Source organism: Condylura cristata, unplaced genomic scaffold, assembly GCF_000260355.1.
Source record: "Condylura cristata isolate star-nosed mole 26May11 unplaced genomic scaffold, ConCri1.0 scaffold00013, whole genome shotgun sequence".
In the NCBI taxonomy this organism is placed as follows: Eukaryota; Metazoa; Chordata; class Mammalia; order Eulipotyphla; family Talpidae; genus Condylura; species Condylura cristata.
In genome coordinates, this window is record NW_004567114.1 from 32,437,257 (window position 1) to 32,452,593 (window position 15,337).

The following is a 15,337-nucleotide window of genomic DNA, read 5'->3' on the forward strand; positions in this document are numbered from 1 at the left end:
CTAGAATTTATCTGATCATACAAAGGACCTAAAATAACAAGAAATTGAGAAGGGAAAAAACAAAAGCAAAATTGGAGGACTTACACTACCAATTCCAACATTTACTATAAAGCTATAGAAATCAAAATAATTGGTATTGGTGGAAAAGTAGGTATTTAAATTAATAGAATCCAGAAACAAATACATACTATATGAACTGGATTTTTTGACCAACCTGCCAATTCAGACAATAAAGGCATTTCAACAAATAACACGAGCTCAACTAGATAGCTGTATGGGGAAAAAAAAGGGCCATGTATCCTTACTTCACATCATATACAGAATCTAACTCAAAATAGGTCACTGACTTATATGTAAACCTAAAACCATAAAATTTCTATAAGAAAGCTGATGGGAAAATCACAAGTCAGTTTTCTTTGACAGACATCAAAATCAAGCTATAAGAGAATAAACAGAAATTGGATCAAAATGAAAAACTTTTGTCCTTAATAGGGCACCACTAAGAAAGATAAAAAGGCTAGTCACAAAGTAGGAGAAAATATTTACAACATACATCAAAGGCCTTCTAAATAGAACTTATAAAGAACTCATACAACTTAATATGTAAAAAAACAAACCACTCTGTTTTTTAAAAGGACAGACACTCCCCCAGAGAAGATACACAGATAGCCAACAAGTACACACATACAAAGAGAAGATGCAATATCACTTATCATCAGAGGAATAAAATTAAATCCACAAAAATGCACCATGGAATATCCATTATTAGTTCAGCTCCCATTAAAAAGATTGAGCAAGAAATATGGAGGGCAAGGAATAACCAAAATTCTTGCATATTCTTAGTAAGGATGTAAAATTATAAAACCAGTTTGGAATATAATTTTGCAATTTCTCAAAAAGTCAAACACACCTACTCTAAGGCCCAGCAATTCATTCCTAAGCATTTCCTAAGAAAAGCAAAGATAGCTGTCTATAGAAAGAACAGTTCTTCACAGCTTTATTTGTAATAATCCCAAACTGGAAAAAAAATGTTCATCATCAAATAAATGGGGAAATAAATTATTATTTAACCATACAAAGGAATAAAACTCAGCAATGAAAAGGAATGCACTACTAAATTATAAAATAACATGGATGAATCTAACAACTTCTAGGCAGAATAAAAAAAAATTCATCTAAAAATAAACACATACTGTATAGTTCACTTGAAGAGTTACACTTTCAAGGAAAGATCAGCACAAGAAAAAAGTTCCATTTATATAGAATGCTAGAAAACACGAAGTGAACTGAAGTGACTGCAGGTGGCCTGGAACAAGGAGTGTAGGGAAATGGATTACAAAGGGTCTAAGGACATTGCTGAGAATTAAAATGCTTGTTATATTGACTGTGGTGTTCAGACAGTTACACTCATAAGTCAAAAGTGAATATATTATACAGTCCAGATATATGCATTTTATTGTACTTCAGTTATACCTCAACAAAATTGTTCCAGGAAAAATGAGAGGGCAAAGGAAACTCCAACCTATTGACAAATGGAACAAATAGGTCTATGGTTTGTTTCCAAGCCTATGGTGGACTAGATAATTTAATCATCTTACAGTAAAACTTTGAGAAATTACATAAATATGCTATTACATGTATATTGACTTCGTAAGAAAGACACCCAATTTTGACCTACCCTTGGGGAACAGAGAGAGACATTGTTGGTCTCTTTACCAAAGGGTTTTGCATTTGCTGGGTAATCTTGACCCCTCCAAGATAGTATTTGGGATTGAGACTTCCTCATATTCCTGAAGTCAGTGAAGTTACACTTTCAATGAAAGGTCAACACAGGAAAAAAATCCATGAAAATAAGAAAGTTTGTCTGCCTTCACAGAAATGTCTCCTCTAAGAATATGTAACCACTTCTTATGTTCCTGAGGGCTTAGGATTTGAACTTATATTACCTCTGTAGTCAGGTAACACCCCCCGCCCACAAACAAAAAAAAAAAATCCAAACTAGAGATATCCCTGAGGCAAGTTGGCCAAAAAGTGAAACTACAGATCTTCTCTATAAGCAAAAGCCTTAATCAAGCCTTACAGAATCCCATCAGTAATAGCCTACTGTAAGTAAATTCACAAATACGAAATTGCAAAATACATGAGAAAAATCTAAAGGCAATATGTGGACAAGTGTATAAAATCTCACACTTTTGCTGCTAAATAGCAGAAATGAGAGCACTTAAGTAGCCTATAAGATCTAGTGCCTTTTTCCTTCATGAGGAAATACTTGCAACCCCACTAAAAATAACTGGGGATTATTTCCACTACATAGGTCCATGAAATGAAGTAAGCAAGTTACAGAATGACACAATCAAATTGGCATGTTCGTTTTGAAGAAAATATATATAAAGATCATATTTTTTGAATGTGCAATTAAAGTGTATGGGAACATATACACCAAATTTACAGTAGAATAGGATTTGAGGACGGTTAAGAGAGAGAGTTTAAACACCTGTATATTGTTCACATATACTTTTTCACCTAACAATAAGCACTTGTAATTTTTTAAATAAAGGGAAATATTTTAAAGAGCTCTTTTGTTTGCAACAATAGTGGGGGTTTTGTAATTGAAAACACTAGACAAAACCCAGTTTTCCAAGTGCAGAGCCACTGCTAGCTACAGGGAAGTCAAGCAATAGACTAAGAGGACAAACAAGGTTTCTTTGAAAATCCTGTTTTTCACGCTTCTTTTCCTTTGGCATTCTGTCAACTAAAATGTAATTATTCAGAAGCTGGTTTTCAGAAAGTGTCCCCTTCCGAGAATAATGCTTATTGAGAACCACTTGGAGATGATTCAAGAACTGACTGCAGGTCACAGTTGCCTTATACAATAAACTTTATAGCCATGCCCTAAAAGGGATGGGATCACAGAATTAGAAAGGATGGTGAAATCATCCCTCACTTAGATTTAATCAGGAAATCAAAGAAATTCTGGTCAAAGCAGACTAATTAATGGCATATAAAAACCCTAAGATAGCTTGCTTAAAAGAAGTCTTGCTGGAAAAAAAAATATCTTCTTGAAAAAACAGATTTCTTAGACCTTTCTGGTGGCACAGGTGTTGTCTCAGCATTATGAAGCTATCACCAGTCACTGTGGCAGAGTTGAATCCGTATCCAGGGAGCTGCCTGTTCTACTCCCCACTCTGTCTCTGGTGAATCCTCTTACCCTCCTTCCACACCAGCACCTCTGGCATACACCCCAGTTCTTGCATGCTTAAATAAAAATGCCTTTAAAATGTTTTTGAAAAAAATTAGAATGTGAAAAAATTAACTTCAATTGGGTAGGTTTTTAAAAACCGTATTAAACTGAGTTGATTCTAGTTTGCTTATAACAAAATTGAACATCTCACTGATGAAATCTGGGAAATGCTAGGCATCAAAAGAATAATCACTGAAGATGACAATAAGATGGCAAATGAATAGAAATCCATTGAGTCCATGTGATAGTCAGAGAGCAAAGGGACAAGTAAGGAAAGCTCTTTTTTGGTAGCATACCAATAAAAGTAGTAGGAAAACTACTTTTTTTGTACCCACAAGACACTAACTAGTTCAAGCAAGGATGCTAAAACCATTAAGTGGAAGATTATTGAAGAATAATACATCTGCATAGTCCCAAAGAAATAATCATTTGAAGGAAAAAAATGTTTTTATTATGGAAAATCTCTGTTCACCACTTTAACCAAGGGATCAGTCTCAAATTAATTGTAGAGCAATCTGTTATGTTTCTTGATATGAAACAATAAAAGTACACAAAGTCACTAGTGAAATCTTCTTGCCAAAAATGTTTAAACTTAGTATGGTAAAGCTTTACACCATTCACAGGAAATAAAGAGACTAGAAGATGTTAAAAGATAATGTATGCAAATAACCCAATCCAGAATGTGGGCCTTTTTGTAAGTCAACTGTCCTGATTTTAAAAATACAATAACTTTTTTTTACTGTAGAGAGACAATTCTAGAATAAAATACTAGATAGCTACAACCAAATGCAATACGTAACACTGACTGATTCCTGGTTGGGTGGAAAGAGATCCCCGGAAGCTGCAATTTAAAAACTGTTTAAGTGAATTGGAAAACTTGAAGAGATTCACTATTTAATGATAATAAGAATCACTCACAGTTTTCCTTAGATGTGACCATGACTGTGTAGTCACACAGGAGAATCACTCTGTTCTTAGGAAAGGCTTGCTTAAGTTTTTAGAGAAAAAAAAAATATGAAGTCCGAGGTCCACCTTCAAATAGTATAGCTGTGTGACACGAAGAGGAAAGATTGCCAAATTTGACTTTGACCTACAAAATTATCAATCTGATTTAACCTAATACACACACAGAAAGAATTAAAGCAAGCTTGACAAAATATTAACAATTGATCAGTCTAGGCGGTGGCCATACAAGTGACTATTGCACCCTTTTCAACCTAGAAATTTTTCATACTATAAAGTAGACAAGGATAGTTCTCAGAAATATTTTCCCTAGAAGATATCTATCAAATTTACCTTAAATTTCAGGTAAGTGCCCTAACTATTCTTAAATAGTTTACTTTCATTTCTTTACCACCATCCATTCCCAGGAAACTCCTAAAATCTGCCTTAATAATTACAAATAATATTTTAACTCTAAAATAGTCCTATAAATTTCACAATAATCAGCACGAGATTTATAGGTGTAAACATCTGGTTTTATACCCAAATAACAAACTTAACAGCAGTAAAACAAATTGTTTATTACAGCATATAATGTGTTATATTAAATTTATACAATGATATATAAAAACACATATTGTTTATATCATACAGTAATTTGACACCAACAGGAATATCAAAACAAATACTACCCATGCACAAAACATGCATATATTGGTATAAAAAAAGCCATTTTACACAATACTGCTTACCAAAATCTTTTTTTAAAAAAAAGCCCTTCCAGACAGGGTCAATGTTCCAATCTGGAATGGATTGCACTAATATGTTCAGACCAATGCTTAGGTGGCACAATGCTCAGTGACCAATTCTGGGCTTGGAGTCACACCTAAGGGTTATTTCACTAGGAGTAAACTTTTATCCCAAAGGCAAGCCCTCCAAGGGTGCAATGGTTGGGTTTGCTGCAAATCAGGGAGAAGAAAGGCAACAAAGTCGTAGCTAAACAGCCCTAGCGTGGCGTGTATTGTAACCAGAGCCTAGGCACCAAGTGTGTTGTGAAAGCTTCAGTGAGTCCTTTTGTTAAGATATTACCAGCAACCCAATCCAAGTCACCTCCCTCTGGACTTAGGGTCTGGTCTTCGAAGTTCTGAGCTCAGTAGACAGAAAAGTTTGATTAGACAGTATGGGACTACATCTGAGAAATGCAGGTTATATAAAAAATTACAGAAAGGATGACTGCCCTCTCCATACCTACTTCCCACAATGAAATGTGCTGCCTCTCAACAGGAAAACCCTCTCAGAACTCTAAAAGAACCTAGGACTAAATGTGTGTCCTAAACATCTACCCACTTACCTTCCGATCAAAAGGTCTAATCACAATAAGACTTGAACATGAAACCCTGTGCCTTAATATTCAGAAAACTTTAAATAAAAATCAGTTGATCCCACACAATTCATTCACTATCACCACCAGTAAGACCTCAATATTTACTTCTAAAGTGTAAAAAACATCCTTTACCTTCCACTAAAGGCATTAACGTCCATACATGATGTAGATGACACATAAATTACTTGTTTTATCTTAACAAAAGGAAAGCATTCCATATACGCATGACACACTAAAAATGCCACCTTCGGTAACTAGGAAAAAACCACTTTCCACACCAATAATGTGACCTCACACAGTCGTCATCAGTTTCAAAGAGCCAGACCGGAAGCGGAGGATTTTCTTCTTGAGGTTATGGGAAGCCTTGATTTTGACAAAAGTTTTTGTGGCGTTGTTGGGAAGGTCTGGGGCTGTGACCGCCTGAATGGGGAGCGTCTGGACAAACTGGGACCAGATCAAGCCCCCGCTTTCTTCAGAGTCACTGGTGGTCGTGCTCTCCCCCACAAACTCGCCCTCGCTCACGCTGGACTCGCTGTCCCCGAAGCAGTTGGTGGTGTAGTTGCTCTGCTCGTCCTCGCTGGTGTCCACCACGGTGGAGTGGAAGAGGGACTCGCACTCGGCCGAGTACTCGGAGTCGCTGGCCACGTAGGCATAGGGGCTGGCGTAGGGCAGCTGCACCGTGGCCGCCGAGTACAGGCCCACATTCTCCCTCCGGGCCCGCCGCGCCCGCCTCAGGGCCTCCTCGTAGGAAACCTCTGCCGCTGACCTCCACCGCCGGGAGTCAGTTCGCTTGTGCTTGGGCTTGGCCACCACTGCCTCCCGGCTGTGGCCGTGCGCCCGGCTGCCGGCCCTGTGGCCGGCCCCCAGAGGCCGGGTGGTGACCCCCACCTCGGCCTGGCCGCCCCCCGCCTTCCGCCCCTTGGAGACGGCCTTCCTGAGTCTCTTATTTGTATCCACGTCGTCCGGGAACCGACACTTCTTGCTGGCTGCCCGGGTTTTCTCCCTCACGGCGGGCAGCGCGCCGTCCGGCCCGTGGTGGGCCTGGGCTCTGTGCTTCAGGGCGGAGCTCCTCGGGACCGCCGCCGTCCGGGCACCCCGAGGCGGCCTGCCAACGGGCGGCTGCGCCGCTGGGACGAACTGCGCCTTTACCAGATGGCGTTCCTCCAGGCTTTGCGAGGAAGAGCCCTCGCTTTTGAAGTCCAGGGAAGGTCGCTCTTCCATGGGGAAAGCTGGAGAAAGCAGGGCAGGAGGAGGCGCCGCCAGAGGAACAGCCTGCAGGCCGCCTTTCTGTGACATCTTCTTCAGTGGCTGGACGACCTTGTTCTCTTGCGGCGGAGCGGCAGGGGCTCTCCCAGGACTGTCCTTTGGAGAGGCACCTGGGACCTGACTGCTTTCTTTAGGGGACTCTACTGTCACAGCGGTGGGACACCGAGCGTGTTCCTGGGAGGCCGGCTTGGTATTCTGGGGCAGATGCTTACTTTGAAGTTCAGTGGCTGCGCCTGGCAAGCAGCCCTCTGGCAGGGGCAACCTCTTGCTTTCCAGTTGTTCTGCCTTTGGCTCTTTGGACCACTGCTTCAGAGGGGAGAACGTCCCATTGTCCAAACAGGGGATTACACCAGAGGGCAAAGGCGCCTGTTTAGCATTCTTAAGGTTCCCGTTATTGCCTTGTGAAATACCTCCAGTCACTCTGACACAAATGCTCCCATTCCTCAGCAGCCCCTTGGTGGGGTCAGCGTTCACACTGGTTCTTGGTTTGTTGGTCCTTACAGGGTGTGTTTTCTTCTGCACCAGACTCAGAATGTAGCCATCCATTTTTTTACCAGATGAAGGATGGGGAGCAGACCACGAGCTGCTTGGAGATGGCAAAGAACTGTCTGTCTTGATGGTATCCAGCTCAGATCCCACGCAAATGTCACTGGCATGGTTATTAAGCCTCTCTTCTTCCCGCAGAGGGTTGCCGGACAGACAAAGGAGAAACATGGGACTCTGCACAGCCACAGCATGGAGTGGACTGGGATAGCGATACACATCATTCCCGTTTTTAGACACCAGATCACACTGGTACTTGGGATTCACATCTGCAATGACATCAAGGGAATTAAATTGTGGTGTGCAAGGGGAACAGCAAACTGCCCCTGAGGCCTGGTCTTCACAGTGGCCTTCTTTATATTCCAACCATCCTATGAGATCTGAAAAACATTTAAAGGTACACTCTGAAGAAATGGTCAGCAGCAGCTACTCTCGGGGCAACTTCTGTGAGGACAATTCATGGGTAGAAAGTGAATGTCCCAGAATCAAAAAATAGCCCACTGTTTAGTCTACCGTTTTCATTACAGTATTCATTCATACAGTATTCGACTGTTTTACACAATGCATTAATATTTTACATACAGTATTCTTACTAAAGGAAGGAAAATGTTTAACAAATGTTTAGCAAGATATGATGATGTGATATATTCTCTGAAAGAAAAGTATTCAATCATTAAAAATGCTAAAAGCCAGTTCAGCATGAGTTCGATCCCCGGCCCTGGAGGTGATCCACATGGCATGGCAGACCTCTCCTGACCAGCCTGCTGCTCCCCTCAGCAGTGTTCTTCATCAGTCAACCTGTTCTGCTCCCCACTCTGTCTCTGGTGAATCCTCTCACTGCCCCTGCACCTCTGGCCTGTACCCCAGTTCTGTATACATAAATAAATCTTTTTTAAAAAAATTAAAAATAACTAAAAAAATAAAAATAGATCCAGTTATCTTACTTCTGGGTATTTAGTTGAAGGTACAAAAACACTAATTACAAGCGCTGTACGCACTGCCCATGTTCATCACAACATTATTTACAATACACAAAAGTCAGAACAACCAAGTTAAATGTCCATCAACAGATGATTGGATAACAAGAGATGGTACATAGTCACAACATAGAATACTACTCAGTTATTTAAAAAAAAAAAAGTTTATCAAGCTATTAAGCTATCTCCAGCCACTGCAGCATGAGTTCAATCCCTGGCAGGCCAGGGAGCTGACCCACATGGAGCGGCAGACCTCTCCGGCCTCTCTCACTGCTCCCCTCAGCAGTGTGTTTCAGTAGATCTGCCTGTTCTGCTTTCCATATTGTCTCTGGTAAATCTTGTCACCACTACCTCTCCACCTCTGGCTTACACCGCAGTTCTTGCATGTATAAATAAATAAAAATAAGGCTTTAAAAAGATTCCAAAGAGAAAAGAAATCCTGCCATTTGCAGCAACATGGATGGACCTACAGGTTATTTTGCTCAGTGAAATAAGTCAGACAGAGAAAGACAAACATGTGTGACTTTATTCAAATGGAAAATAAAGAAATAATAGAAATAAATGAACTAAATGAAGCCATAAAAGCCTTTTAGATTCAAAGGCTATCCCAGTGGTTACCAGAAGGGAGGAGGATGGTGTCAATTGGGTAAAAAGGGACAACTGCATTGAGAAGGATAAAATTGGACTTTCAGTAGTAAACTCAGTGTAGTACAGATGTTTTATAATACACATCCATAATAATTTAACCAAGGCTATATAATTCATTATTAGTTCAAAAAAAAAAAAAAAGCTTTAACAAGAGCTTTCAAATATCAAGTAATATATAGGGAAAGCAATGAAATTTAGTGAAAATCATGTTATAATGACAGCATATGATTATAGTTTTAATAAGCTAGTACAAATGCAAAGAAAAAAAGAGAGGAAGCTATACCCAGAAGCTAACAGTAGCATCTCACTGTGGTGGAAATGCAAGTAATACTTACTTTCTTCTTCTTTGTTATCTACTTTGTGAATTTTCAATAAATATATAACATAGGCATTTATCATTAGAAAAATACTTATTTCTGAGACATTCTTTCTCTATATTATCCTCCTCTCTGTGCTCTATTTCTGGTTTCTCTTTAAAATACTTCTGATAAACTGTGCTTTCTATGGACTTTCTCCTCATTTTGTATTTTCTTAGATCTACTTCTTAATGACATATGTGCATATATAAATGTCACTGAAAGGTCATTGGAAATTATGAAATTTTAATAGAGACTAATCACATTTAAATAATAATTACCATATATTTTCAATAGTGACACCAACAAATAAATGATATTTTTACTAAGGAACTCTTGATAAAGTTTAAAAAATTGAATAGTGGTACTAATGAGGAAACTGATGAGTATTACAAATACTGAATGCTCTTAATGACCTTCAGCTAAAGAAAGTTATTATATCAGTATTTAATTATTTAATTTGCCCTTCATTATATCTATTCAAATACTGAAAACCTACTATGTGCCATATTTATGTTAATAAATTTAGGGAAATCTTAACTACCTTGAATGATAATTATAAGTATCATGGAAAATACAATCTAGACCCAGAAATGATATGCATCACTTGTAAAGAAGATTATTGTAAAGTAAAAAAGTGCCATTTCCCTACCCCCTCCTCCACTCTCAGTATAATAGCTTGTTCTAAGAATGAGAAACCTTTCAAGTTAATACCCTTAACCATCCCTCTTCCTCTACTACCCTAAGGCCTATCTTTCTTTGCCTTACTTAAAGTCACATTTATCTATACTTCACCATTTGTCCCCTTTCCCTGTTTAGAGATAAGGAACAAGATAGACATCCCTGCCCCCAAGGCCCAGCCAACTGTCTCAATTATGTAAGGATGTGGCATTTGGGAGAACAGGGACCTGACCTGTCTTCAAGGGAAACCTATACAAAGTGCCTTTAATGGGTTTATAAAGTTTCCCTCTGAAATTAGATCTGCAGAGTGAAGGGGAGCAATTACCAATGAACTTGAGGCCCAGACACTCTAGATAAGACAGATCTGTGCTTCCCCCAAATGATTACTGCTGACAACACCCGCTATACAAACACAAAGACATTAGCCAATTAGCAGCCGCAGCTGGCTGGTGCTGTGTTTGCATTGCCAGGTATACGCAAGTAAAGAACACACACAAACCAAAAAGGCGGCACTGACTGCTCCTCCAAAATACTGCTCCTCTAATAGCCATATTTCTCTAATCTTAGAATTCACAATACAATTGAACTAAGAGTCCCAAGTTTCAGTAACAACTATCACTTCATAGATGAGGAGTTTCTGGCAAATGGCATACAAGCCCAAATTCCTCCTCTGTTCAATGAGAAGAAGGTTGAACACAATCATCTCTGAACTCTCTTTGTATGAGTGAAAAACATGGCTGTTAGGACTGAACTCAAATCCTTCCTTTAGCTACTCACTAGCTACATAAACAACCCCTTTGCACTAAACCTCACTTTTTGACATATAAAATGGAGGTAGCACACCTCCACCCTGCAGAACCATCGAGAACATTCACAAGAGATAAATGTATGAAAATAGAGCAGCCAGTTCAGTGGGCAACACAAAGCACAAGTGCAGAAAGTCTTCTGTTACCACCAGTAAGCAAGATTCTCTCTGGAGACCACTACAAAGATAACCTAAAATGTAGAACAATGGCATGGGGGGAGGGGGCGGATATTTCAATGCACCCACCTGCTCAAAGAAAGAAAAAGTGCCAATCAACTCTTGGTTAGGCTGACAAATTTCACATAATGTAAACCTTTGCTTTATATGATTAAAGGAAGAAGTAGTTTTTGAAAGACAGTGCAAACAAGTTAAACAGCAAAGACTAAGAAACAAAACGCAAGAACTATTATATCACATCAAGATTCCTAAATAACTGTCTTATTACCATCAGAATATAAAGCCAAGTGGAAAGCCAAGAGGATGAAATAGTGGTCATCTTGGCTGTAGATGTAACTATGGCACTAAAGGCAACAAGCTGATGACACTATGGGTTTTGCTTTTCCGTAAGTAGATGGGTTGAGACTAGAGAACCTCTTGGAGTTTTTGACCCCCTTCAGTTAAAAATTATTATCAATTCTAAAAAATTTTACCTGTAGATTTGGGGCAACCATCTGAGATAGTCAAAGTTGCCTCCAAGGGGCTGCAAAAACAGGTGCTGGAGTGACAACTGGATAAACACTCACTGAAGACGGAGTTCGAAGAATTGGAAAGAGATCCTGAAGCTCCATCACTCAGCTCATAAAATCCTACAAATAACAACACCATTTGAAATTAAGATCATACTAAGCAATAATACACATTCAATCTTAAAAGAAAAGGAGGTAATCGTAAAAAAAAAAAAGGGCAGGAAAGAGAGACTTGAGGAGTGGACAATTTTGTTTCACTGGATTTAGTGTATTGAAGTTATAGTTTTATTTCAAGCAACCCTTAGGAAAAAACATAGAGCGCACAACTATGGGAACTTTTCAAAGTTACTGTCACCCTCAAATTGACCTGTCTCCTTGACCCCATCTTTTAAAATATGCAAGAAAAGAGACATAGATCTGTCAAATCCTCAACTTTTATCATAACCAGTTCAGAAAGAATAACTTGAAAAGAAAAACAAATCTATTTAAGGAGCCAAATGGTTTAAAAGGAAAAAAAAAAAAAACTTTTGAAGTGGTCTCAGGAAGTTGAAGTGTGACTAATTTTCTAGCCCTATTCTGACTTTCTCAAGTTTCAAAGAAAGACTGCTCTTCCAGAAATTTGAATAGAAGCTTTTATTTTTAAACTCAGGGGACCCTAGTCAGATCAATCTCATTATTAAAAATTTTGTTGTCTGGTTTTACTTCCCTCTCCTGCAACTAAACAGCAGACTGCTTTTTATGATTCGTTCTGCACTGGAAGCAAACTCTTTTGCCACTTGCACGGTGGCACAAGGGTGAAGGGATCTCAGGGTGCAGCATTCTGTCGTGAGGCTCCACACTTACCTGAGCTAGGCCGGCTGTCTGTCTCCAGGTGCTCTTCAGATGTCTTTTCTACATCCAGTCTCAGGTCACTTATCTGCTTGTCAAGTTCTTGCAACTGATTCAATAAACCAGCATCTCTTCTTCTCAAACAATTCTAATTAGGAGGAAATGCAGAGAAAAACAAACACATTTTCATTACAAAGAGCCAGTAAGTCTACTCTTTCCAAATTATCATCTAAAGAGTTCACTAAATCTTCCAAAAGTTCTACTGGGTGACCCAAAATATTTTAAAATACCTCAAATATTTCCCATATGTAATTACATTTTCTCACATGTGGAGGTAGTTTCTTCATAAGGCAAGACTTGCTTTTAGTTTCAATACATCTAAGCTTACTTTTAATAGGTAGGGATAAGAAAAAAATCATTGGGTTTTTTTTAAACTCTGTGTACAGCCAATTTTTTTTATATAAAAAAAAACTGTACTTGCCAAAAGAGTATATAACAGATTGCCTAAAATACACTATAATCTTGTGTAGGTGAGACTTTCTGGCCAAATATCCTGCAGAGTTTTGTTTTCTATTAGTTGCTTTGTGGAGTTTAATCAGTCTTAGGGTCTTTGAAAGTGAGACGCTAATACTAATAGCCAGTGCCAAGTATAATGTGAGCAGGCAGAATCCAAAACCCTCAAGGGACAGTCCATCAAGATTTGAACTCAACTCGGGTTTCCAAAGGTGACAGATCTGTAGCACTAACGCACACCGCCACCTAGTGCTTCCTATTGCTGAAAAAATATATAAAAACTCAAAAGGCATCTGGTTCAAATCACGAATGCCAAGTCTACAAATGAAAATAGTACCACAGACACTGACGGGACTGGAATTCTCCTGACAAGCTGCCTTGCTCCCCTCAAGGGGACAACAGGAATGTGCCAGTCACAATCTTGAGATTCACAAACACAAAAAAAGTGCTATTGTGCAAGACAAAGCATAAGATGCCAATGACCAGGTTACCCAGTAAGAAGTCAATGTTAGCTACAAATCTGGTCTGCAGCATAGTGAAAATGCAAAAAGAGGTATTGCACAAACCACATGTACAGCCATCCTTGCATCTCCTCCTCTCATCTGTCCTTTGGCTTTAAAAGCTTGGAGACAGGGTCCTCCCAACTGGCAAAGGGGGTTAAAGCACAACATTATGAAGCTACCACAGCCACTACAGCAGGAGTTCAATCCTCCACCAGGGAGGTGACCCACATGGCGTGGCAGACCTCTTCTGACTGTCCACTACTCCCCTCTGCAGTGTATTTCGGTCCATCTGCCTGTTCTGCTTCCCACTCTGTCTCTGGTGAATCCTCTCACCCCCCTCTCCACCTCTGGCCAGTACCCCAGTTCTGTATGCGTAAATAAATAAATCTTAAAAAAAAAGCTTGGAGACAGAAACCATATGTTTCTTTGCTAGAGTGAGTTTCTTCCGGAAAAAATGAACTAAGTAAGTAAAAAGCTCTCTGATGCTCCAAAAATAAAACAAAAATTATCTGGAAAAGCGATATCACATGACAAATAACCGCACAGTATCCCTACGTTCATTATTGCACTATCTAGAATGTTGTCTAGTTTCAGATAGTATCACATGGTTAAGTAAGGATTTTCTTTTTCTGTTTTAAAAAGTACAATTTTTAGGTCACAGAAACAAAGCTGCCGCCATTATTCTGAGGCGGGGTCAAAAGCTGTTCATCGATACATTAAGCTCCAAAGTTCTTTTTCTTCCCTGTTAATGAAGCTGGCATAGAATGACTGACAGGAATCCAATAAGATAAATGCTCCCTGAGAACAGGTCCTCTCGGCTCCCACATCCACCTCCAGTCACGGCCAGCCGTACGTCGAAAAGACGAGAAGAGGGGGCACTTCTCCAGCCAAATTTCCATCATTTGCATCTGTTTCAGCTGCCTTATACAAAGGGCTTCTATTTGAAATGAAGCACCAGCCCAGGCAAAAGCTGGCATGCTGAGGGGAGCCCAAGGGAGCGGCAGGGCTCCCTACGGGCGCCAGCCTATAATCATAAAAGTCAGCATTGGACAGTGAACCCCGCCACAGGACCCCTCCCGGCTTTTGTCCCCTCTCGACAGGAAGAAACGAGGCTAAGATTTCCAAATGGAAAGGGATTTCAGAGGCAGGTCTGCAACCCTTCAAGGAGAGAGCACGCATTCGTGTAACTAGAGCGATGGGCGGTTACAAGCCCGCGACTCCAAGAATCCCAAAGGCCCAGCAGGAGAGACCGGCCGTCCCTGGCCCCGCAATTCGCGCGGGGTCGCCAGTCCCCCACCTGACACAAAGCGGGCACACGCCAGAAACGCGGGGGCGTCGGCTGCCCGCAAAAACAGGAACAGGGGTCCGGGCGGCTGCGGGCGGGGGGCAGGGGGTGTCCCAGGAACCGCGGAAATGTCCCCCAGCCAGAGGTACCGTCGCGCTCACCCAGGCCACCTGCCCGGGACAGCGGTGCCCCACCTCCGGGTACGACCTACCAATTGCTTCCGCAGCAACAAGATGTTCTCCTCCAAGAACTTCTCCTCCAGGCGGCTGCGCTGCGCCGCGTCCCCCGGCAGCTCCCCGGCTCGAGGCGCAGCGGCCCCGCCGCCCCCCGCGCCGCGCAGCGCGCCCCGGACCAGCAGCTCCTGGCGCTGTCGCAGGTACTCCAACTCCGCCAGCCCCGCCAGCGTGGCCTCCTGCCGCTCCCGGGTGCGCTGTCGCTCCGTGTCCGCCTCGCCCTTCTCCCGCCAGCGCCCCTCATGCTCCGCCGCGCGCGGCTCGCCCCGGGCCGGCGCTTGCGGCTCCAGCTCCCTCGCCGTCCCGCCCGGGCTCGGCTTCATGGCCCCCAACCCCGCAGCGAGCACCGTCACCGCAACCCGGCCGCAGGAGCGGGACGTTAAGGCTGCGGCCGCCGGCTCATGCCGCCCCGCGCCGGGGCACAGAGACCTGGGCGGCGGCCAGAA

General features: G+C 41.4%; 1 protein-coding gene across 2 annotated transcripts; it reads right to left on the minus strand.

The window, feature by feature from the left end:
• Nucleotides 1-3,565: 3,565 nt before the first annotated feature.
• Nucleotides 3,566-15,331, minus strand: DACT1 (dishevelled-binding antagonist of beta-catenin 1). 2 transcript variants are annotated; one of them, XM_004681827.2, is made up of 4 exons: nt 14,870-15,331; nt 12,373-12,505; nt 11,494-11,649; nt 3,566-7,645 (listed from the first exon to the last, which is right to left on the minus strand). In XM_004681827.2, the coding sequence occupies exons 1-4, from the start codon at nt 15,212-15,214 to the stop codon at nt 5,859-5,861; spliced, it is 2,421 nt and encodes an 806-aa protein (XP_004681884.1). In that variant the 5' UTR covers nt 15,215-15,331; the 3' UTR covers nt 3,566-5,858. The 2 variants fall into 2 exon arrangements, with proteins under 2 accessions (XP_004681884.1, XP_004681883.1); XM_004681826.2 differs by having other exon boundaries at nt 3,566-7,756.
• Nucleotides 15,332-15,337: the final 6 nt, after the last annotated feature.

What these genes read in the sequence shown, in the direction of transcription:
- DACT1 (XM_004681826.2), bottom strand. Translation starts at nt 15,214, where the DNA reads ATGAAGCCGAGCCCGGGCGGGACGGCGAGGGAGCTGGAGCCGCAAGCG. An exon ending in AGACAGCCGGCCTAGCTCAG is followed by an intron (nt 11,650 to 12,372) that starts GTAAGTGTGGAG and finishes TGTTATTTGTAG; the next exon opens with GATTTTATGAGCTGAGTGAT. An exon ending in TGGTTGCCCCAAATCTACAG is followed by an intron (nt 7,757 to 11,493) that starts GTAAAATTTTTT and finishes AATGTTTTTCAG; the next exon opens with ATCTCATAGGATGGTTGGAA.